Here is a 26,264-nt window from a genome sequence, read left to right as displayed (position 1 = left end):
ATGTTGCTTAGGATGCATGAAGTCCTGGTTTTCATCCCCAATACTCTAGCACCGCACAAAACCAGGTGGTACACGAGTATAGTCCCAGTCCTTGGGGAATAGAGGCAAGATGATGGGATGTTCGTGTCACCCTTGTCAACATAGTGAGTACAAGATCAGCCTGGACCACATGAGGCCATGATAAGCAATCACTCAAAAGCCTTGAGTTACGCCTCCCATCTTTGACTGAATGGAGACCCGTGTCACTCGAATGAGCCGCCATCGGTACAAGCCAAGCACGGCCACCTACCTGGGGACGGGGGAGAGAGGCTGCAGTTTCAAGCAGTGCAGTCGCCACCTCCTATGCTGCTGCTCTCGGAGCCATCTCCTGCCACTGCTGACCATGTTCTTCAGGAGAAAAGGGGAGAAAGACCATAGGGAAGTGAGGGTGGCAGGTCACCCACATGAACTACAGGAATACTGCAAAGCCAAAGGAATCCCAAATCAAGAAAATCATCGTCTAATAGAAGCAACAATGAGATTCCCATGCAATTAGCCCTGCAGGCTTTGTTTACGGGCTTGTAGATATATGCATTGCTAAAACAGCTTAACTATTCACAAAAGATACCAAGAATACAGATAAAATTATTCTGAATGGATTTTTAAAAAAGGTTTTACTTATGTATGTATGTATGTGTGCTTATAGATGGTGGTCACAGGTTAACATCAGATAGAGTTTCTTCTATTGCTCTCCAGCTCACGTTTTTATAATTAACTAATTGATTTTTTATTATATGTGTGTGGGTGTTTTCCCTGCATGCACCATCTATGCACCGTAGGGTACAGAAAGCTTGGGGAGGCCAGAAGAGAGCCCTGGATCCCATGGAACTGGAGCTATATATGGTTGTGAGCTGCCATCTGGATGCTGGGAACCAAAATTGGATCCTCTGTTAGAGCAGTCATTGCTTCTAGCCACCGAGCCACCATTCCAGCCCTACCACCTTAGTTCTGAGACACGATCTTCCACTGAACCCAGAACTATACTGTCTTCCCAGCAAGCCCCAGATATCCTTCTCTCTCTCTCTCTCTCTCTCTCTCTCTCTCTCTCTCTCTCTCTCTCTCTCTCTTTTTCTCTCTCTCTCTCTCATACTGGGATTACCACTGCTCCCAGCTTTTTATGGGGGTACTGGGGTTCAAACTCAGGCCGCTTGGTTTGTGGACCAAGCATTTTCTTGACTGAGCCATCTCCTTGGATGGATTCTTCATCTCAATAAGAAAAGAAAAAAATGAAGACAACAAGACAATGTAAGCCTACATGAAAGATGAACTAGGACATCCAGATTCCAAAATACGTAATGCCATTTCCAATACAATCCTTCTGCGGTCAGTTGAAACGTACACAGAAACCGAATTACTCAACAGTGATACACGTACATCCATATGCATGTGAAATTAAGATAAACAGATGTAGCCCCACAGGCTCTGGCACCCTCAGAATGCTCAGTAGCCATAGTTAAGAGCTGGGAATTTCAGGGTTTAGGCTACACGGATGATGGTGGCTTGAAAAGATGCCAACAAGCTTTTAAATAGCCAGATGCGCTTTCCCTCTAAGAAGGCTAGGTGATTTGCTTCTAACAAAAGCAAAGAGTGGCACCAAGTGATTTCCTTCAGAAAGTACACCTCAAAACAGATCCTTTGCTCAGTTTGTGGGTCACTCACGGTGGGTGAAGTTAGCTGCAGCAATGCATGCAGCCCTATGGAGAGGCCCACGAGGGATAAAAGCATCCACTCAACAGCCAAAAAGGAGCTTAGGGTCGCATGCTGACAGCCACGTGTGGCTGTGTTATCTTGGAAGTGAATTCTCAGCCCTCAACAGAGCCCTGGATGACATCTTGATTTCAATCATCTGAGAGGCTTGAACCACACAGCTGGCCAGCTCCCAGGTGTCGGATGCAGGAAAGCTATGGGACACCACCTGTTTCAGGTTTGGCTCTGCTATGTTTGAGAGGTGATGCATTATACAGACAGTACCTAGGGCATATGCCAAGCAGTCATCATGTGAAGGTGGCAAGCAGAAGGCTCCTATGAGTCCCCATTTCCTTACATCAGGTGGCTTTGACCCCTAGTGTGTGAAGTGCCTGACACGGTACCCAATAGGCAGAAAACACTAGCAGCCACTAACAAGACACCCAAACTCAAATGGCCGTGTCAAACAAACCTGTATCCGCAGAGCTGCAGCAAGAAGACTCACATTCTCTCCTGTAATGAGTCCTTTCCTGGGGACCCCAGGAGAGCCCTCTCTCGGCTTCCCTGCAGAAACATTGAATAGGGAAAGGCTTAGAGCATATTGCCATTTATAAACAACTGGTCTTTGTAAAAACCCAGCACACTGAATCATGGTACCCATCAGGTACCGCCCAAGGAAGTCGGGAGTCAATTGGCAAGTGACCTGTTGCACAGCCTCGAGGATCTCAGTGGGGCTCTTTCATATTTTACGTCAGAGGAATGTCAATGTGCACTTAAGCTGTTAACCAGGGATATATAGAAACTCAGTTTAACAAGGCACCCTGCTTGGGAGAAATCTCACATAGAACACAGAAACAATCCAAGCAGTCTCTTCAAGCACCCCAGGCGTCATACTGTGATCTACAAAAACACAAATCCAGAATTAGCTGGATGTGGTAATCTAGCCCTGTAAACCCAGCACTTGGGGAGCTGAGGCAGGAGAATAGATAGCTTGAAGCTATCCTACGCTACATAGCAAAGTCTAGACTACATAGCATAATCCTGTCTCATGAACATAACTAAAAATAGAGATATAAATATAAGAGTAACTTAAGACAATTCTAGTTGGGTCTGGTAGCCTGAAGTCCTAGTTACTCAGGAGGCTGAGGCAGGGCCAGTCTAGGGAAGGTAGTCAGACTCGGTCTCAAAATTAAAAAGCAAAAGGATTGGAGATATAGTTCAGTGGTAGAGTGCTTGCTTAGCGTGCTTGAGGCCCTGGGTTCAATGCGGAGTACCTCTGCCCCTCCCCACCCAAGGAAATTCACACTATTTATGGTAGAGGTAGCATAGCGTAAACAGAAGTTTCTGTCCTGTCTGGTTCCACATCCGTTCAGTCCCAAAGAAACACACTGAGGCTTAATTACTATCTGTTTGACCTATTAGCTCAGGCTCATTATTAACTAGCTCTTACAACTGTATAACCCATAATTCTTATCTAAGTTAGCCATGTGGCTTGGTACTTTTCTCAGTGCAGCATTTCCATCTTGCATCCTCTATGTCTGGGTGGCAACTGCAGTCTGAGCCTTTTCTCTTCCCAGAATTCCTCCTAGTCTGGTTGCCCTGCATGCATATACTTCCTGCCTGGCTACTGGCCAATCAGGGTTTTATTAAACCAATACAAGTGAGAAGTCTTTATAGGGTGCAAGAGCATTGTCCCTCAGCAGCATAGCCTGCACAGCAGGCCCCACCCAGACCTATATCAGATTGACACCTCCATCTCTGACCCAGCCTGGCTTTGGGTTGTGACTTCCTAAGGGTAAAATAAGCCTCCCAGGATTGTGTGGCATGAACTGTAGCATGGCTCATGAGGGGCGTACTCTATAGGATGCTCATTTTAACTATCAGACATAACGTCTGGATTTCTGATACAGTGGGGCTTTATCTTCTTACAAGAACCTGTAAACCTTTCGGGATAACACCAGAGAAATAAATAGAAGTCAGTTTACTTGTGAACACGAGGACACACAGGAGTAAAAAACACCCTGAGGATAGACTCTAAATCTGAGAAGAGAGCAAGCTTCCTTTGGTCATTAAAAGAATAAAAATTGCTGTCAATTTATCTATGTAAAAAAAAAAATTCCATTCAAATAAAATCGAATGTAGTAAATTCTTTATCAAATAATGTGACAAACTCAAAAGACATACATGTAACTTACACATTATATTTATATTTTCCAAGTAGTAACTGTAAGTTTTAAATTTGTTTTGAGACAGGGTCTCACCAGGTAGCCCTTGCCCACAGGGAAAGGGCTGGTTCATTGGCCTGTGGCTCTACTGGATGTGCTGGCATTTTAAGGAGGGAAGAAGTTAGGTGACTGGGGTCGTGCCCCTGGGACTCCAGACCCTTCCACTTTCGGTCTGCTTTCTCGCCACCACTCCTGCGATAGGCACCTTTCCGCCACAGACCTAGAGCAACAAGGCTTGGGAAACATGGAATGAACTCTTGGAAACCACAAAACCAAACAGACTTTCTTCCTTATCATTTGATTTTTTTTTTCTCAATAATTTTTCACAGTAGCAGAAAGTTGACAGACATCCCTGGTTTTGAAATTTGGGGATCATTACTGAGAATTCCATTTCCCCCTCTTTTAGTAAGCAATTACAAAATTTATTAAAAGAAAACACACATGTAAAATGCTTTGGGCTGTGCCCTCTCTTAAAGGGGAAAAATGCTTCTAATAGCGATGCTTTTGAATTAAACAATTTTCCTCTGTTTCTGGACCACTGGACTCTTAAATTATCCACTCTGCTGACAGTCCTTTGCAAGAAATTGCACAAAACACTTAAAGAGTATGTGTTCCATGATGTTTTATTGTCAAATGCATTAAGGGTGTTGGAAAAAGTCTATCCCCCATGTATAGTTTAAAGATGAGCAATGCTTTGGCTCTATAAATCACATCTAGGCAGAGGACAAGAGTCAAAAGATGGGAGAGATTTGTTTTGCTTTGTTTTAATCACTAGAGACCTGCTCTTAAGATCCTGTCCAATGACCATGGAAAAGAAAAACGTACTGTTCACCCCCCTGTCTTTAAGCAATGGAGAATGAAGACAGCTACATTCCAGGGGCTGGTATCAATTTGCAAATGCATGTTCCCAGAACACAGTCGCACAGTAAAGAATTTTTATCACTTTAGGTGCTTGCACAATGCAGGGCTCAGGAAGAGACTAGGCTGCAGTTTTGAAACTCTGCATGAAGGCTGCCTGCTAGGTCTAAACGAGCTCACTGATGGCTTGAAGGCGCGACAAAAAATGTGAAGAGCAGGTATAAGCAAAACAGAACACCTTCCTTCCTCTCAGTTCTCAGGACAGCTGTCTGAAGGAAATAAACCTAGAGGGGAATACGATCCCATGATTGGACCAGAAATCGTGAGGAGTTTTTGGAAGAAAGCAGCAAGAACGAATCGAATGAGAAGCCTGGGTGGAGGGAGTTATAACCCGATGCTAACAGAAGTCTGTGACCAGTCAACCTTCCCTTCTGCAGGGACTGGCCTATCCCTAATTTATACTCAGTTACACTCAATTAATTATACTCAACAAATACCAAAAGATGCAGCTAATGCTGTAGGTGTCAGGGCACCAGATCTGCCCACAAAAGTTGGGCACGTTCATGCACAGGGCTGACTTTAGCCTTGTAGGCACAGTGGACATAGATGCCTTGCCATTTAATTCACACATGCTAGACAAGTGAGTTCTTACTGAGTCATAGCAGAGGCTTTTTACTAGCTAACCACACACACGCGCGCACACACACACATACACACACGCACACACACACACACACGCACACACACACGCACACACACACATACACACGCACACACACACACGCACACACACACATACACACACACACACGCACACACACACACACACGCACACACACACATACACACGCACACACACACACACGCACACACACACACACACGCACACACACACACATACACACATACATACACTCTACAAGAGTCTTATAGAGATCTTCACAAACTAACACACACACACACACACACACACACACACACACTTTACAAGAGTCTTATAGAGATCTTCACAAACTAACACACACACACCACACACACACACACACACACACACACACACACACACACTTTACAAGGGTCTTACAGAACCCAGTAGTTCTCTGGAAGTGGGTGTCTAAATTTCAGCAATGCTTGGGGTATCATTTGCTTTTTCTTTTATTAGAGTCAAATAAAACTATGATTCTTTTAACTGGAAAAACGTGATGGGGTCAGAAGATGCTTTTATTTGACTCTGTATAGTTATTTACTGGGCAGATCAGCTTTTATAAATTTTCTGTTTTTTCTGGGGTAGGGATAAATATCGAGACAGAATTGATTGCAGAGAACTTGAAACCATTACGATGGGAGGACTCAGGGCAGCGGGAATACATTGTCAGTACACTTTAACGCGGACGAGACTTGGGAAAGGAAACCACTGCTTCAGCACCCTGAAGTGAAGGAAGGACTCCACCTGGAGGCTGTCCCCCATCTGGTTGTCCCCTGTCTGGGTCCTGTCCTAAAACATGGGAGGAACTTCTCACTTCCCACCAACATTCAACCCATGGCTCCTCAGGGGCATGTCACTTTAAAAGATGGTGTTCCATTTCCAATGTTTTAAGATGGTACTGACCAAAATTTGTGCAGAGAGAAGTCAAGGCTTCTTTGTTACGCTGCTACCTGTGGAGGTCAGAACAGCCCCTTCTTGGACAACCCCAGGAGGAGGGACAGACCGCTAAGACAGCCTTCCTCCAGCACTGCTCCACCCCCTCAGGACCTGGCTTTGATGCAGAGGCAGCGGGTGGACCACTTTTCTATCACAGTCCTACGACTCTACAGACAACTCTTTCATGGTTTTCCTGTCTAGGATGACAAGTTATTCCAAAGCCAGGAGAGCTAAAAACCGGAAATTAATACAGATAAACTTAAACAAACACTCATCTTGTTTTTTCTAGTTCCAGGAGCTAAATTTGTAAGGTGAGATGGTGACATGGTGACGAGAGCCAGAGGGAATCCTCTAGAAAGATTTACGATAGGGCCCTCAGAGCCGCCATCATTTCAAACATCTGAATCCCACTATCAAATTACAGTGTACGATTTCTGTTCCTTTAAAAGAAAGAAGATTTGAATTATAAAGAAATGAAAATAATGTAAACATTAGAACTACCTTATATAACTTTGCAACCTCCAAGACCAAATTAAGGAGGAATTAAGACACTACACACATAAGCTAAATGGCTTTATGTTTTCTTCTTTTGAGAAGGCGCTCACGTATCCAAGACTGACCTTGAACTTCTGACCCTCTGCCTCCACCTACCCTGGGATTTTAGGTTCACGTAGCTACATCACATTTTATGCCAGGGTGGAGACTGAATCCAGGGCCCTGTGTGTGGCTTGAACTCCAGGCAAGAACTCCATCCCCAGCCTTGGCTTAAATCTTTTAAAAGGTGACTAACTGAATGTAGTGAGAATGAACTAAAAATTCAACTAGAAAATTGGCGGTATGTCTAAGGGGGTAGGTGTTGCGGGGGTGGGGGTGGGGGGGGCAAGCTGGGTAATACATACATGCATCTCAGAATAAAGTGTATATTTCAGGGATAGATGTGGGGGGCAGAGAGCTGGCTAATACAGACATATATCTCAGAATAAAGCGTATATCTCAGGGATAGACGTAGTGGGGGTGGGGTGGGGGTGGAGTCGGGTAATACAGACATAAAGCAGAGTTTGAGTCAGAAGGAAACATCTCATCTTATTCCAAACACAAAGATTGATGAATCCAAGGTCTGCCCAATTTCTCTGAAGCTACCGTCATACTCTTTCGGAATCCCCTTCCCTGGGCATAACTTCCAAGAAAACTCATACACCTGCTGCTGTGAAGTCAGTCCTGTGTGCTGGGAAAATGGCGAAGGGAGAACGTGAACCAATGCTCACCAGTAGCTAGTCCGAAAAAGACACAGCCCCCAAGTGTTCATGCCAATTACTCTTCCCAGCAGAGTTTCCCATTCCTATTTTATCCAAGGAAACTGAGGATTGGCAAGCTGAAGGGACTTCCTCAAAGCCACATGGCCCAAAGGGCAGTATAAATAAGAGTTTAAAAAAAAATCAGTGTGTGTGTTTGGGGTGGGCAGTGGGCAGGTGGAGCTAGGGAGATGGCTCAGATGTGAAGAGCTTTGACTGGAGGTTGATGGTTCCCAATCCCTGCACTGGATGGTTCACAACCACCTGTAACTCTAGCTCCAGGGGGCAGCTACATCTCATACTTCTGGGAGCACCTGCAATCTCTCTCATACACACAAACAAGAGAGAAATAAATAAAAATAATTCCTTAAAAAAAAAGTTACAGAATCTCATCAGGACGGGTGAGTGTGTGCTATCCAGGGGCGGACTGTCCCGGAAGAGAGCACAAACCCCCTCCCCCAGCTCCTTCTGCAGGGCTGTCTCTCTTTCCCACGATCCAGCCCCCCCTGCACCCCTCCCCAACTCTGCCCTGCTGTATGCTAGGACCAGTGCTCAAGTACAGTTTTAAGCTCCTAAACTAAGGCGACCCACCCAGAGCGGTGAGTGCCTGCCTACCGGGCAGACCTCAGGGTCCCCTGTAAGGGAGCCGGGCACCTTCAGCTCTGGCGCCAGGCTTCCTGCGCGCTCCTGGATACCATCCCCCCTTGCTCCATTCATCCTGTTGGCCCTGGATCATTGGGCTACTGGCGGCCCTGCTTAGTTGCTGAGGAATCTCATCAGGACGGGTGAGTGTGTGCTATCCAGGGGCGGACTGTCCCGGAAGAGAGCACAAACCCCCTCCCCCAGCTCCTTCTGCAGGGCTGTCTCTCTTTCCCACGATCCAGCCCCCCCTGCACCCCTCCCCAACCCTGCCCTGCTGTATGCTAGGACCAGTGCTCAAGTACAGTTTTAAGCTCCTAAACTAAGGCGACCCACCCAGAGCGGTGAGTGCCTGCCTACCGGGCAGACCTCAGGGTCCCCTGTAAGGGAGCCGGGCACCTTCAGCTCTGGCGCCAGGCTTCCTGCGCGCTCCTGGATACCATCCCCCCCCCTTGCTCCATTCATCCTGTTGGCCCTGGATCATTGGGCTACTGGCGGCCCTGCTTAGTTGCTGAGGAATCTCATCAGGACGGGTGAGTGTGTGCTATCCAGGGGCGGACTGTCCCGGAAGAGAGCACAAACCCCCTCCCCCAGCTCCTTCTGCAGGGCTGTCTCTCTTTCCCACGATCCAGCCCCCCCTGCACCCCTCCCCAACCCTGCCCTGCTGTATGCTAGGACCAGTGCTCAAGTACAGTTTTAAGCTCCTAAACTAAGGCGACCCACCCAGAGCGGTGAGTGCCTGCCTACCGGGCAGACCTCAGGGTCCCCTGTAAGGGAGCCGGGCACCTTCAGCTCTGGCGCCAGGCTTCCTGCGCGCTCCTGGATACCATCCCCCCTTGCTCCATTCATCCTGTTGGCCCTGGATCATTGGGCTACTGGCGGCCCTGTTTAGTTGCTGAGGAACCCCATCAGGACAGGTGAGTGTGTGCTATCCAGGGGCGGGAACGGTTCCTACTTCTACACTGAAGAGATATACCCAGAGAGTCAATCACAGCAAAGACTGGACCAAGAGACCAGGCCTCTCCTGGCTCCATTTGAAGGAAGAGATGGGAAGGCGCCAATACAAGAATTCCTCCAACAACCTGAAAGGCAACATGACACCACCAGAAACCAGGGATCCCGAAATAAGAAGAATTGTACACCCTACTCCTGAAGAAATAGAAGAAATCGACTCAAAAGTTAACTATATGAAAATAATAGAGGACCTTAAACAGGAGGTGAAAAACTGCCATAAACAATTAGAGATTACAAACAAAAAGGTAGAGGAAATGAATAAATCGCTCAAAGACACGCAAGAAAACCAAGAGAAACAAGAAAAAGCAATCAAACAGGTTAGGGAAGCGGTTCAAGACATGAAGAATGAAATGGAAGCATTGAAGAAAGCACAAACCGAGGGAAGAATGGAGATGGAAAATCTGGGTAAACGAACAGGAACGACAGAGACAGGTACTAACAACAGATTACAAGAGATAGAAGAGAGAATATCAGACACTGAAGATACCATAGAGAAAATAAACACACTGATCAAAGAAAACAGCAAAACCAACAAATTCTCATCACAAAACATTCAGGAAATTTGGGACACAATAAAAAGACCAAACCTAAGAATAATTGGAGTAGAAGAAGGAGAAGAAGTGCAGCTCAACGGTACAGAAAATATACTTAATAAAATTATAGAAGAAAACTTTCCCAACCTGAAGAAAGAGGTACCTATGAAGGTTCAAGAAGCATACAGAACACCAAATAGGCTGGATCAAAAGAAAACATCCCCTCGCCATATAATAATCAAAACACAAAATATACAGAATAAAGAAAGAATATTAAGAGCCGCAAAGGAAAAAGGCCAAGTTACTTATAAAGGTAAACCTATCAGACTTACACCTGACTTCTCTATGGAAACCATGAAAGCCAGAAGGTCCTGGATAGATGTACTGCAAAAACTAAGAGATCATGGATGCAAGCCCAGACTACTATATCCAGCCAAGCTTTCGTTCACTATAAATGGAGAAAACAAAATTTTCCAGGATAAAAACAAATTTAAACAATACGTAGCCACAAATCCAGCCTTACAGAAAATTATAGAAGGAAAATCACTAACCAAGGAGTCCAACAATGCCCACAATAACTCAGTCATCTAGAGACCTTTCACCAGCGCATCTCAAAGAAGGGAAACACACAAACCCTACTACTAAAAAAGTGACCGGAATTAACAACCACTGGTCATTAATATCACTTAATGTCAATGGGCTCAACGCACCTATAAAAAGGCACAGACTAAGGGATTGGATTCGAAAACAGGATCCAACATTCTGCTGTCTACAAGAAACACACCTCAACCACAAAGACAGGCACCTACTCAGAGTAAAGGGCTGGGAAAAGGCCTATCAAGCAAATGGACCTGAGAAACAAGCAGGTGTGGCCATATTAATTTCTAACAAAGTGGACTTCAAACTTAAATCAATCAGAAGAGATGGTGAGGGACATTTTATACTCATATCAGGAACAATTCATCAGGATGAAGTCTCAATTCTGAATATCTACGCCCCTAATATAAAAGCACCCACGTATGTAAAAGAAACATTACTAAAACTCAAGGCAGCCATCAAACCACACACACTAATAGTAGGAGACTTCAACACTCCTCTCTCACCAATGGACAGGTCAATCAAACAGAAACCTAACAGAGAAATAAGAGAATTAATGGAGGTAATGAAGCAAATGGACTTAACAGACATCTATAGATTATTCCACCCGAACAGGAAAGAATATACCTTCTTCTCTGCAGCTCATGGAACCTTCTCGAAAATTGACCACATACTCGGTAGCAAAGCTAACTTACACAGTTACAAAAAAATATTAGTAACCACCTGCGTCTTATCAGATCACCATGGATTAAAGTTAGAATTCAACAACAATGCTACCCCCAGAAAGCCTACAAACTCATGGAAACTGAACAGTCAACTACTGAACCATACCTGGATTAAGGAAGAAATAAAGAAAGAAATTAAAGTCTTCCTTGAATTCAATGAAAATAAAGAAACAACATACTCAAACTTATGGGACACTATGAAAGCAGTGCTAAGAGGAAAGTTCATCGCACTAAGTGCCCACTTAAAGAAAACAGAGAAAGCACATATTGAAGACTTAACAGCCCACCTAAAAGCTCTAGAAAAAAAAGAAGCAGACTCACCTAGGAGGAGTAGAAGATTGGAAATAATCAAACTGAGGGCTGAAATCAACAAAATAGAAACACAGAAAACAGTCCAAAGAATCAATGAAACAAAAAGCTGGTTCCTGGAGAAAATCAACAAGATTGATAAACCCCTATCCAAACTAATCAAACGGCAGAGAGAGAACACGCAAATTAATAAGATCAGGAATGAAAAGGGGGACATAACCACAAACACAGAGGAAATTCAGAGAGTCATTAGATCTTACTACAAAAGCCTGTATGCCACTAAACTGGAAAATGTAAAAGAAATGGACACTTTTTTAGATAAATACCATTTACCAAAATTAAACCAGGACCAGGTGAACAATCTAAACAGACCTGTAAGTCGCGAAGAATTAGAAGCTGTTATCAAAAACCTCCCTACCAAAAAAAGCCCAGGGCCAGATGGGTTCAATGCGGAATTCTACCAGAACTTCCAAGAAGACCTAATTCCTATTCTCCTCAATGTATTCCACAATATAGAAACAGAAGGGTCACTACCAAATTCCTTTTATGAAGCTACAGTTACTCTGATACCAAAACCACACAAAGACTCAACCAGGAAAGAGAATTACAGGCCGATCTCACTCATGAATATCGACGCAAAAATCCTCAACAAAATACTGGCAAACCGAATCCAAGAACACATCTGAAAAATTATACATTATGATCAAGTAGGCTTCATTCCTGAGATGCAGGGCTGGTTCAACATACGAAAATCTATCAATGTAATCCAGCATATAAACAAACTGAAAGAAAAAAACCATATGATCATTTCATTAGATGCTGAAAAAGCATTTGACAAAATTCAACATCCATTTATGTTAAAAGTCTTGGAGAGATTAGGGATACAAGGGTCATACCTAAATATAATAAAAGCTATATACAGCAAACCGACAGCTAACATCAAATTAAACGGAGAGAAACTCAAAGCCATCCCGCTTAACTCAGGAACACGACAAGGCTGTCCACTTTCACCATACCTCTTCAATATAGTGCTGGAAGTTCTAGCAATAGCAATAAGACAACATAATGGGATCAAGGGGATTCGAATTGGAAAGGAAGAAGTTAAACTTTCGTTATTTGCAGATGATATGATAGTGTACATAAGCGACCCCCAAAACTCCACCAAAGAACTTTTACAGCTGATAAACAGCTTTAGTAATGTGGCAGGATACAAGATCAACTCCAAAAAATCAGTCGCCCTCTTATACACAAAGGATATGGAAGCAGAGAGGGAAATCAGAGAAGCTTCTCCATTCACGATAGCCACAAACAGCATAAAATATCTTGGGGTAAATCTAACCAAGAAAGTGAAAGATCTATTTGATAAGAACTTTAAGGCATTGAAGAAAGAAATTGAGGAGGATACCAAAAAATGGATGGACATCCCTTGCTCTTGGATTGGGAGGATCAACATAGTAAAAATGGCAATTCTACCAAAGGCAATTTATAGATTCAATGCAATCCCCATCAAGATCCCATCAAAATTCTTCACAGATATGGAGAGGACAATAATCAACTTTATATGGAAAAACAAAAAACCCAGGATAGCCAAAACAATCCTATACAATAAAGGATTGTCTGGAGGCATTACCATCCCTGACTTCAAACTCTATTACAGAGCTACAGTAATGAAAACAGGGTGGTACTGGCATAAAAACAGAGAAGTCGACCAATGGAATCGTATAGAAGACCCGGATTTAATCCCACAAACCTATGAACACCTCATATTCGATAAAGGAGCTAAAAGTATACAATGGAAGAAAGAAAGCATCTTCAACAAATGGTGCTGGCACAACTGGATGTCAACCTGTAGAAGAATGAAAATAGACCCATATCTATCACCGTGCACAAAACTCAAGTCCAAATGGATTAAAGACCTCAATATCAGCCCGATAACACTGAACCTGACAGAAGAGAAAGTGGGAAATACCCTACAACAGATGGGCACAGGTGATCGCTTCTTAGGTATAACCCCAGAAGCACAGACATTAAGGGCAACATTGAATAAATGGGACCTACTAAAACTGAGAAGCTTCTGTAAAGCAAAGGACACTGTCACTAAGACACAAAGGCAACCTACTGATTGGGAGAAGATCTTCACCAACCCCACAACAGACAAAGGTCTGATCTCCAAAATATATAGAGAACTCAAGAAACTAGACTTTAAAAGGCTACTTAACCCAATTAAAAAATGGGGCACTGAACTGAACAGAGAATTCTCAACAGAAGAAGTTCAAATGGCCAAAAGACACTTAAGGTCATGTTCAACCTCCTTAGCGATCAGGGAAATGCAAATCAAAACAACTTTGAGATATCATCTTACACCTGTCAGAATGGCTAAAGTCAAAAACACCAAGGATAGCCTTTGCTGGAGAGGCTGTGGAGGAAGGGGTACACTCATCCATTGCTGGTGGGAATGCAATCTTGTGCAACCACTGTGGAAGTCAGTGTTTCGGTTTCTCAGGAAATTCGGGATCAACCTACCCCTCGACCCAGCAATACCACTCTTGGGAATTTACCCAAGAGATGCTCTATCATATGTCAAAAGCATTTGTTCAACTATGTTCATAGCAGTATTATTTGTAATAGCCAGAACCTGGAAACAACCTAGATGCCCTTCAATGGAAGAATGGATGAAGAAAGTATGGAATATATACACATTAGAGTACTACGCTGCGGTAAAAAACAATGACTTCTCGAATTTTGCATGCAAATGGATGGAAATAGAAAACACTATCCTGAGTGAGGTATCCCAGACCCAAAAAGATGAACATGGGATGTACTCACTCATAATTGGTTTCTAGCCATAAATAGGGACCACGGAGTCTACAATAGGCGAATCTAAAGAAGCTAAGTAAGAAGGTGAACCCAAGGAAAAACATATAGTTATCCTCTTGGATAAGGGAAGTATACAAAATTGCCGGGGAGAAAAGTGGGATGTTGGGGGTGGGGTGGGATGGGGGTAAGGGGAGATGGGGAGAGAAAAGGTAGAAGGAAAGGAGGGGGGACTTGGGGAAACAGGAGGATCGGGATAAAGGAAGGTTGGATAGGGGAGCACGGAACCCCATTTCTTAGTTAAAGGACCCACTTTAGGATGGGCAGGAGACTTGACCCTAGAGGGGATCCCAGGTGCCCAAGCTGAGGCCCCCAGTTAGTTCCTTGGGCAGCTGAGGATAGGGAACCTGAAATGACCCTATCCTAGAGCAATACTGACGAATATCATGCATATCATCCTAGAACTTTCATCTGGCGACGGATGGAGATAGAGACAGAGACCCACACTGGAACACTGGATAGAGCTCCCAAGGTCCCAAGGAGGAGCAGAAGGAGGGAGAACATGAGCAAAGAAGTCGGGACCACGAGGGGTGCACCCACCCACTGAGACAGTGGAGCTGATCTACTGGGAGCTCACCAAGGCCAGCTGGACTGTCACCAAAAAAAGCATGGGATAAAACTGGACTCTCTGAACATGACGAACAATGAGGGCTGATGAGACGCCAAGGACAATGGCACGCGGTTTTGATCCAACGCAATGTGCTGGCTTGGTGGGAGCCTAGCCAGTTTGGATGTTCACCTTCCTAGATATGGACGGAAGGGGGAGGACCTAGGACTTACCACAGGGCAGGGAACCCTGACTGCTCTTTGGACTGGAGAGGGAGGGGGAGAAAAGTGGGGGGAAGGGAAGAGGGGTGGGAGGAGGGGGAGAAGAATGGGAGGAGGGGGAGGGAAATGGGAGGCTGGGAGGAGGTGGAAATTTGTTTTTTTTTTCTTTCTTTTCTTTATTCTCCTTTTATCAATAAAAAAAATACATAAAAAAATAAAAAAAAAGTTACAAACAATGAAGTCTGGTGTGGTGGTACAACCTTGTAACCTCAGCCCCAAGACGCTGAGACAGGAGGATTGAGAGTTCATAGTAAGCCTCAGCTAAACAATGAGACTGTCTCCAAAACAAGAAAATCTCACACCAGTGAAATAGCTATCTTCTCCTTGAATGACATAATCCCAGATTCATTCACACCCTTTCCACTCCAACAAACTGTCTCCCTGCAGGCCCCGCAAAAGGAAAAAGCCCAGGTCCTTTGGATCACCTGGTTTATCACCCTAAGTCCTGGGAGACAGCTCAGGACTTTTCTCTTACTCCGTACTAGACACCACTGTTTTGGCATGAGAGAACTCTACAGATTTGAGTAAAATACAGAGATGCTGCTGTTTGGTCCTGTTTTCTGCATCCAAGACTAAAGACCAGCTTCTCTGTCCCATTCAATACATATGTCCCTATATCTTACAACATGGCGTACAAAATGGCTGTATGCAGGGTAAATTCTGTTCTTCAGCAATCAAGGTGTTCCAGGACCACAGCATTCCTTCTTTTAAAAAATATGTTTTAAGTAATAAATAAATAAAGCAGTTGACCTTAAAGTTAGAACACAGGATGTAGACTTTCTATGTCTAAATTCCACGTATTCAGTTCATGTGACAGCAGACCTGGATAGTCAGGTCTAACAGTTCTCTGAGCACAGCTTCAGCCATTGGGAAACTCTCCTAGGATTGGTATCAATAACACGCCTGCCTCTACAAAGTTTCTGTACCATAACCTCCCAGATCCCGTCAGGATCACGATGAGAATATCTTTAAGATCCTCATCGTTTAAACAAAAGCACTTCTCTCTTTAACAGTGATTCCGAAACTATCCACCCACTAGTTTCAAGTGGCAAGATGATGACGAAAGAGGAAGCCTTTTCCAACCTCCTCATTGGTTCAGCCCTCTACATCCAAGCCACTACAACGAGAACTCTTGACCATTAACAATGTGCTACAACCATGAGCAACCCTGGAAATGGCCTGCATCTTATCAGCACGCTGTCCCGTCAGCCCTGAGTGTGAACAGGACAATCATTGGGAAGGATCCCTACCGTAGCCATAGGATAGCTCTAGGGCGGCGCTTACCTGCCCCTTATCAACACCCAGCCTCTACTATGGAGCCAGGCACCATCTTGTTAATGTGAATTTCTAAAACCAACTAGGAAAGTATTATAAAGGGACCAGTGAGATTTAAAATAAACTAGCCGCAATTATTCCATTTATAGAAGAATTAAATCAATATAGAAGGCTTCTAGTCTTTTATGCTCTCCTAAGCATCAAAATACTGAAATTTAAAGTTATTTAAACATAAATTCTTTTTATTTATTCTTTTGGAATTTCAGATATGTACATATCCCACACCAATTCTCCAATATAACCTATGCTTTTTTTAATTAATCATTGTTATAATTGTTGGTTGTTTGGTTTGAGACAGGGTCTCACTGTGTAGCTCTTGGTGTGGCCTGGAGCTTGGTATATGGACCAAGTTTGCCTAGATTTCCCAGAGATCCTCCTGCATCTGCCTCGTGAGTTCTGGGATTAAAGGTGTAATATCTTTAAGAATAGTTTTATCAAAACCAAGAGCTCTAAAAGAAACATTAAAAATAAAGTTTTCCTTACAGAAAATATACTATTTTTTACATAACAGCAGAGAATAAAGACAGCCCAAAAGAATACTGAAGTAGATTCTGTCTTCAGCTAGAATTGCACCAAAACTGTTCTCAGTAAAAATGCTAACAAAAACCAGCAGGTAAGTATTCTTGCAAAGAATATAAAATCATGAAAAAGCAGAAATTATAACTAAGCTTCCTCACTGAACTAGGATTCCGATCCCAGTCTCCCACAGCCATCACTTACGGTTAGATTGCTTTCTTAGGGAACAATAAAAGTTGTATGCGTGTCTGTAGGAAATATGACATGTATTTCATGTGTTTTTGAAGCAGAAGGGATGGCACTGATAGTTTCACACATGGGAGGCAAGCCCTCTACCACCGAGCTACATTCTCCAGCCTCCACACAGTATGGATTTTATTTTTTTATTTTAATTTTTTAAAATTATATATATATTTATTTATTTGTAGTGTGTGTGTGTGCATATCACGGCTGTGGTGGGTGTATGTGGAGGTCAGAGGTCAACTTGACAGCGTTGTTTCTTCCCTCCACAAGTGGGGCCTGGGGATGGCATTCAGGTCATCAGGCTTGGTGGCAAGCACCCTTACCCACTCCACGCACCTGCTGGCCACAGGTGTCTTTAGAACAAGCCGGGCAGCCCCTGCTCACACACACAACTGCACCTCTACTTGCTTCATTGCTCTGTGTGCTTCTACAGCCAGAATATTTCAGGGGTCACCGGGAGGGGGACTCTAGAGACACACGGCTGATCTCCATCCCGACCCTCCCAGCAGCTCCGCTTTCCTTCTGCTTTTCACAGAGAGGCTGCCAAGAATCTTTGGCAAGGAAAGACTCCCGCCATTTCTAGTCTACCTCACACATACCCAGATTGTCTTCTGAGGTCACAGGTGTCAGTCATGTCTGTCTGATACCAGGAGCCAGCAGAGGTGTTCTGGTGGTGGTAAGGGGAAAGGGTAGTACTTCGGCTGATACCATGGTCTCTCTGTTCACAACGTGAAGCTAGTATCAGAAAAGCCCAAAGGTGCGCACATCGAGAGTTCAGTCGCCTGTTCTGCACACCCACAGTGACAGCAGCCATCCTCTCAAGAACACATTGTGGTGGTTTGAAAGAAAATGACTCCCAGAGGGAGTGTCACTGTTAGGAGGTGTGGCCTTATTGGAGGAAGTGCATCACTGTGGGGTGCTCAAGCTTCCCTCAGTGTGACCGTTGACTTCCTGCAAACTGCCGTACTCCCTTTCATGATCACAATGGACTGAGCTTCTGAAACCGTAAGTGAGCCACCACCAATTAACTGTTTCTTCGTAGCAGTGGCCATGCTCATGGTGCCTCTTCACAGCAATAAGACCCTAAACTAAGACACACGTTCTCTCCTGAAGAAGCAAGGTGACTATTTCCCCCAACATCATCGCCCCTTGCCCCACCAAGGTGAAGCGATTTACCTGAGGAGATGTCATGGAAGCAATTGAGGATGGTGGCTCCCGACGGGATCCACTCGGCAGGGATCTCTTCTGGCTTAGGCGAGCCTAAGACCACAACATCTGCCTCTTGAAGCTAAGAGGAGAAAAGGAGAGAAAACCGCACACATTAACCCAGAGCATTAGATCTAGACAACTTCTGATGTCACATGACTCCAAAGTAGCATGCACTTTTAATACAAGACCCCAAGTTTCATACCAAACTGTGGGCCTAGACTAAGACTCCGAACCAATAAGCATAACTCAGTACAAGTAGGACACGAGACTAACAATCTTACAAAGAGAATGGGGCTATAAAAACATCTTCACGGTTGCTGCTTCGGTGTAAACACTACACAAGTACTATCATTTCTATGTCCCACCCCTTTATACATTACTCATGTCGAAAATGAAACAGAAGATTGGGAAGTTAGCTCAGTATGTAAAGAGCTTGCAGTGCAAGCATGAGAACCCAAGACCAAATCCCCCAAACTCACATCTGACCAGACCTGGGAGTATAGCTGTAATCCAAGTGTGCCTATGGACAAGTCACACAGAGACAGGAGAATACCCTAGAAAGTGGTGAGCCAGCCAGACTGGGCCATGCTTTGTCAAAAGATCAAAGAGACCCTGTCTCAAACGAGGTGAAAAGTGAGCCCCTGGTCACCACACACTTTCTGTGGCCTTACCCTTGCATGATCATACACTCTTTAAAAAAAAAAGATTTATTTATTACGTGTATTATGTGTATAGTATTCTGCCTGCATGGACACCTGCATGCCAGAGGAGGGCACAAGATCTCATTATAGATGGCTGTGAGCTACCATGTGGGTTCTGGGAATTGAATTCAGGGCCTCTCTGGAAGAGCAATCAATCTTCTGAGCCATCTCTCAAGCCCAGCATACGCACACTCTTATGTACACACACACACACACACACACACACACACACACACACACACACACACACACACACGAGGGAAGGAAAGAGACTTAGAAAGAGAAGAAGAAAGATATCTCTGCTGAGACAACTGCCTGAGCAGCCATTCCTCCTCCTGTATGCTACACGGCCAAGACACAGTTAAAGAGCGCCGAGACACGCGGAGCCAACAACCCTGGCAGTCTGGCCAGTTCAAGCCGTCCATGACCTCTGCGGACGGATCTGAGAAGAAGTTAGAACTTGCGGCTGATGTTATGCATAGGGGAAAGTGTTCTGGTGGGAAGACAATTGCAGACATCTGTTTCACAAAGCCATTTCTCATTTACATACTTAAATGACTGTCATAAATTCAACCACAGCAGTCCTCAAAGGAAACACAAATGTTTATGGCTGGCTCCCGAGCAGCAGATAAGAAACATCATTTTGCTAGATGTTCCTGTGCGGGGACAGGGAAACCAGAATGCGTTAAAGCACTTCTGGAAAGGCCGTCTAGAAGAACAATGCTGAAGTGTTCATTTTGGGAAAAGCCAGGGACCATAGCTTCGTGCCTGCCCCTAAGACCCCTCAGCCTCCTGCATGTGATACCTTTGGTACAATCCATTCTCTTCGTTACATAGAAATCTCGAGAATTTTATTCCAGTTCCTTAGCTACGTACCTACATACATCGCTAAAACAACTGCACTAACAAGCTATCAGGGGGCAGTTAACCCCTCACCAAAGGGCAAAACCCTCCTCCCTTCACCGTCACGGCGTAGATGCTAATTCTTTCTGGGAAGAAAAAGTGATAGATGCTTAGATCAATGAAAAACCCACTGAGGAATGGGGCAAGATTTTAATGAGCTCCAAATTCAAGGAGAATTATTGTCTCCCTGGCCGCTTCAGCTTCCCGCTCCCCACATGGGAAAGGCCCTGGCTAGAGCCTGGCTTGAAACTTTACCTCATAACAAAATATTGCTTTCTCTGTGGAGACGAGAGTAGCATAGCTTAGCGGGAACCACCCACTCCCCAGGCAGAGGAGCAAATGTTAAAACAATAGGAAGACACAGATACATGGACATCGCTGTGGAGCACGTGGGGTACAGTGCGGTTCAGGGACCATCCAGATCATTCCAGTGACCCTTATGGGGAGGGGACATCAAACATGGCAGGAAGGGAGCAGGCAGATGCAATCTGGAAGGTTACACGAGAGTCTGCCTTTTTCTATCTAGCAAATGTAACACATTTAAAGACAGGAGACAATAGCAACAACAGTCGCATCATCGAGATGGAAGCGACACGTTAGTTCTCCCGCAATGTGTTGCGGAGGAGTATAAATAATGGAAGAATTAAAGCTGGAACAAGTAAAACAAGACAAAACTAAACTAAACAACCCTCCCCCAAAACAAAACAAAACAAAACCCAGTTGATGAGCTGATCAGATGACTCAGTGAGCAAAGGCTCCTGACGCCAAGCCCGAAGATCTGAGTTCAATTCCCGGTGCAAAATGACTCTGACTACTTGTCTGTTAAGCTCCACAAGCATGCTGGGGCACGTGTGCTACCCGCTGCCCCCAACCAATAGAAATGTAATTTTTTTTTAAGTTGAAAACTTTATCTGAAGAAATTTGCTTTTTAGCACTTGAGGGTTATGAAACTTGCTTCCACATATTTTGAAATATCATCAGCCTGGTTAAGAATATGAGGTTTAGGGGCTGGAGAGCAGCTCAGCAGTTGAGAGCAATGGCTGCTCTTCCAAAGGACCCAGGTTCAATTCCCAGCACCCACATGGCAGTTCACAACTGCCTGTAACTCTGGTTCTAGGGGAATCTGACATCCTCATACAGACATACACACAGATGAAACCCAAATGTACATGAAATAAATCAATCTTTTTAAAAAAAAGTATATCAAGTCTAAACAAAAATCTGTTTAAATATAAACACAAGAGTCCACAGGTAACTGCTTTCCCCAGGAAACATACACCTTGAAAAGTGATGAGATGAAAATCCTCCTTCACCTCACCTTATGTTTTTTTTTTAAAGGTAGTTGGGAGTGTAAAGGTAAAAACCCATCCCTGGGTGCAGATGTTAGAATTGGGGCCTTCAGAATGGGGAGACACAGGCAAACCGCTGAGATACAAGAGGAAAACGGCATTCAGTAGCTACTTATTCCCCGCCCCCCACATCTTGGAATGTAAGATCTCCTAGTATTTAATGTCTGGATGGACATCAGCAACTCAACTGGTGTTATCCAGCAACTGTCTCACACACACCGAACGGGGGGTACCGAGGGGAGGGGAGGGCCCACCACACTCATTTGGCCCCTCGTGTGATCTCTAGCTTCTACCAAAAGGGGTGTATCAGGTGGCTTTACAGATCCTATAAGTCTCCATTATTGACTCCCCACACAGCTTGGTAAGGAGAGAAGTGTCCACAAACATCCTGTGTAGCACAGAGGTTCCTGGACTATCTCTTAGCATCATCCTGAAAAGAATTCCATATTTGTTTTTTCAGAAAGTGTCACTTTTATTTTAGAAAGTTGTCAATATTTCCAAAATTGCTGATGTTTTCTTAACAACAGACAGGGATTTGGAAAAGCAAACTTCATGTTTAAAGAATAAAATATGCTAGGCTTGGTAGTGCTTGGAAAGAACTACAGCGTGCAGGAGCATTCATTCCCACAACGAGAAATGCAGCTGAAATCCCGGGTCTCGCGGTACTGTAACTGCCCTCACGGAATCGCACATGCGCACTGCACAATTAAGGTCGTATTCTGCAGTGAAAATGCGTTAGGTCTTGGTAATGCATGCCTGGGACCCCACAAAGTATACTATATACACTTTGTGAATGATCAGCATGCATTTTATATTTTTAAAGATTATCGTTTCTTGTTCTCCTTTCTAACAGTTGTACATACATTTGTTTACACATATACATGTGTGCCTTATAAGTTGGAATTTGCACGAGAGAGAGAGAGAGAGAGAGAGAGAGAGAGAGAGAGAGAGTGTGTTTGTTGTTTGTTTGTTTGTTTTGAGACTGGGCAACCTCTATTAATTGTATACATTCTAAATTGATCCATTTTCCTGCAAACGTTGCGACTTGGTTTTTCTTTAGAGCTAGAGCTAGTCAGTCTATATGTACCAGACTTTCACCATCCATTCCTGTGTTGACGGACAGCTCCTTTGGCTTTGTTTCCTTGCTCCAGTGATTGGAGCAGCAAGAAACATGAGAAACTCCTTGCTGCTTGAAGACCTGTCACCAGAGCCTTCTTGTCAACTTGGATCCTTGCAGTTAGTAATTTTGAAATGTATTAGGCTACTCTTTTGTTGTCCCTGAATCTCAAAGATTAACAAGCCAGAAATTTGAAAACACTGAAACACATGCCCCTCCCGCTCCCACCGCCCCACTTAAGGTATAATTCTAAAATGTTTCATTCTTGCTGAATAAACATAATTCTAAAAATGTAACAAAATCACAGCAGCGGTCAGACTGATCTATGCTGTATGAGATTTGTCTCGGGATTGGGATGGGCAGTAGGAGGGAGGAGACCCATAAGATACTAAGACATCTAAGGGGACTGGACCTGGGGGCTGGAACTGAAACTGGTCAGGCAGCAGCGGGGAAGGAGGGAGTCAGCTGGGGCCCACCCCGTACAGAGTAAAGGAAGAGTGAGAAGGCTGAGTAAGAGTCCCAAGGTCACTTTAGGAGGCGCTGGTATTAATCAGGGAGAGGGGAGCTAAGGGTGGAAATATGGTCTGGCACAGGAGCTAGGAAGGAAGGGGATGGCCCTGCAGGAGAAGGAAAAGGGCAGGGTTGAGGTTTACACCATTCCTGGTGGTTACATGATCTAGAAACCAAAATTGCATTTCTGGCAACTAGGAATTGGCGGGTAATTTTACCATAGCAACCACTCCTGGAGTAGCGTGTGCACACTGTGGATGGAGAGCCGTGCTGGTGCAAGTTTTCATTAGCAGAATCCCCATCTATTCATAAAAATTTAAAACTTAGAATGCTTAACATTTGATTTAAAAGTAGCCGAATCTAGGGCCAGACAGCCCGGAACGTGCCAGATCTCATCTGAAATTAGCTGAGCAAATACCATCCGGCTAAGCTGTGTATCGACGAATCGACGGCCACGTTTTCCTGCAGTAAGAAAGCGAGGAACACGGGAGGAGCTGTAACGACTCTGAAATGGCAGGCCCCTCAGATGGTTTCATTCAGATGGCGTCAGGCTTTGGCAAGATAAGAGGATGAGAGTCGTAACAAAGGTATTTCCCCCGTTCTGTGCCCACCCAGTGACCTCACTCTGGGAGAATGTTTTTCCTTGCAGGACTCGTGTGTGTTTCTGTTGTCTACCCTCTCTTGTGATCAGTAAAACAGATTATTGGCTTTTAAAACCTTCAGGCTTATTTCATAAATCAGGATGGCTGCAAGCCGAACGGGCAACAGAGAATTAAACTTACATATTTACCAACAGCCCCTGAAGGCTAATAAACGGCCTTCCTTTTCCTCAGCTTGCCCGAGTTCAACTCTTACTTCATCGCTCTGGTGCGTATCTAGGCTATTCAGTTGTGTCCAAGAACGCTAGAGAAGACAGTTAATCTCCTTAGAAGTGAATTTCGTACATCCACGTTAGACGGGGCTGGGAATGAAGCGCGGTTGCTATTGTGCTTATTTGGCATGCAGGAAGCCAGGGTTCCTTAACATCAGCCGTGGGAGCACACATCTATAATCCCTGCACTTGGGAGGTAAAGGGAAGAAGATCAGGAGCTCAAAGTCATCCTTGGCCACAGAGCAGTGCTCCTCAACCTTCCTAATGCTGTGACCCCTGAATACAGTTTCTCACGTGGTGGTGACCCCCAACCGAAAAATTATTATCATTGCTACGTTGTAACTGTGATTTCGCTACTGTTAGGAATCATAATATAAATATCTGATATGCAGGTGGTCTTAGTCAACCATTGTGAAAGGAATGTTTGAGCCCCCACGAAGGGGTCAGGACCCACATGTTGAAGATCGCTGCTATAGAGCAAGTGTGGGGTCAGTTTGGGCAAAATGAGACCCTCCTAAATACACACACAAACACACACACACACACACAAGCACACACACACAAACACACACATACACACACACATACACACACATACACACATACACATACACACACACACAAACACACACACACACGCACGCACACACACACACGCACACACACACGCACATACACACACACACACATACACACACATACACAAGCACACACACACACACAAGCACACACACACACATACACACACACATACATACACACACGCACACACACACACACATACACACACGCACACACACACACACAAGCACACACACACACACATACACACACACACACACAAGCACACACACACACATACACACACACAAGCACACACACACACATACACACATACACACAAGCACACACACACACAGAAGCTACCACCACCACCACCCAATACCCTAAAAGTCAGGGGAGATGAATTTTTTTAAAAAAGAAGAAAACACAGCCTTAAATTCAGGAATATATATGCTTTGAAAGTTTATAAAAATAATTATTTTCTTCAAACTCTTGAGAAAAATGGTAGGATGGGGAAGGGAAAGGAGACTAGAGAAAGTGAGAGAGAGCAAGAGGGAGAGGCAGAGCGTGTGTGTTGTGGTGAGGGTTCTGGAGGAGGAGAGGGTGGGCCTCAGGATACACTACATGTCACAGGCACACAGCAGGCTCGAGTTCAGCGACATGGATGGTGCGATGGGGAACGAGGCTTGGCATCTCCTGGCATCTACGCTTTCCAACCTCCCACCGCACATCTACGGATCAGATTTCCACATCTGCTCTCCTGGAGGAACTCTCTGGGCCTTAGCTGTTCCCCTGAGAGCTGAAGAATCCAGACACATGGCAGAAGGATGTCACATCCCCTGGACTTGGGCCTGGGCTCTGCTTACCAGCGACGGTCAGGATCCAGGCCTGTGGTGAGCCTAATACCTGGTTTCTAGTGACTGACAGACAAATTCAAAAGACGGGGAAAGGGCTCTCTATACAAATGGGTGAAACCTACACCACAGATCATGTACAAGAGTGCACCTACCACTACGGATCTCAGAAAGCCCATCGGAGAAGGGAAACACAAATCGTGTGTAGTGGACTGAAGGGGACATCCTCAGCCTGTTTTCTTCAGGACACAGCCCCAGAATCCAGCAGGACTGAAGAGGGCACTCGGTTGTGCTGTCTGTGCCCCACTTCCACACCTGGACTCTGGTGACTCAGGGTACAGGTGCAGTTGATCACAGGTGACCACAAAGTGACACGGGTTGCCTGAGAGCTGAACCAAAACCCCAGTCTGGAGGAACATCTCACCCCTCAGCCAGGTTTCCCATAGAGAATGAGCACCTTGGCAACACGATTCCACTTCTGATCCGTTAAACTGCCCTACGGAGCCCATGGATCGTTACACCACCATTTCTAAGGATGTCTGTGAGAACGCGTTCCGAGTTCGAACATTTGCAGCATAACGCATCAAGACAGAAATCAGAGTAATTTGCCTACGGGACATAGGGAGGGCATTTAAAATGAGGGCAGCTGTAAAGGGGAAGGTGGAGACAGACGCTGCTTTCATTACATCTGCCCCACAAAACTGATCAGATCAGTATGCCATTTCTCCCCCATGTCAGTGTCTCGGCTTACATCCGGAACCATCTGAGGCTAATCAATCTGCCAATTTACACGGTTCCACCTGACCTCATGCTTATCCGTTTCGGTGTGCT

At 44.7% G+C, this 26,264-nt stretch overlaps 1 protein-coding gene across 1 annotated transcript in view; it reads right to left on the bottom strand.

Annotated features, from left to right (window-relative positions):
* Mthfd1l (methylenetetrahydrofolate dehydrogenase (NADP+ dependent) 1 like) overlaps positions 1–26,264 on the bottom strand; it is a 185,809-nt gene that overhangs the window by 134,196 nt on the left and 25,349 nt on the right. Inside the window, exons 8-10 of the mRNA XM_075949714.1 lie at positions 18,532–18,643; positions 2,198–2,289; positions 290–387 (exon numbers count right to left, since the gene is read on the bottom strand). Coding sequence (XP_075805829.1) covers positions 290–387; positions 2,198–2,289; positions 18,532–18,643 — 302 coding nt within the window. The remainder of the gene's footprint in view (positions 1–289; positions 388–2,197; positions 2,290–18,531; positions 18,644–26,264) is intronic.

This window comes from Microtus pennsylvanicus, chromosome 1 (genome assembly GCF_037038515.1).
Source record: "Microtus pennsylvanicus isolate mMicPen1 chromosome 1, mMicPen1.hap1, whole genome shotgun sequence".
In the NCBI taxonomy this organism is placed as follows: domain Eukaryota; kingdom Metazoa; phylum Chordata; class Mammalia; order Rodentia; family Cricetidae; genus Microtus; species Microtus pennsylvanicus.
This window is presented reverse-complemented; position numbering and strand designations above follow the sequence as displayed.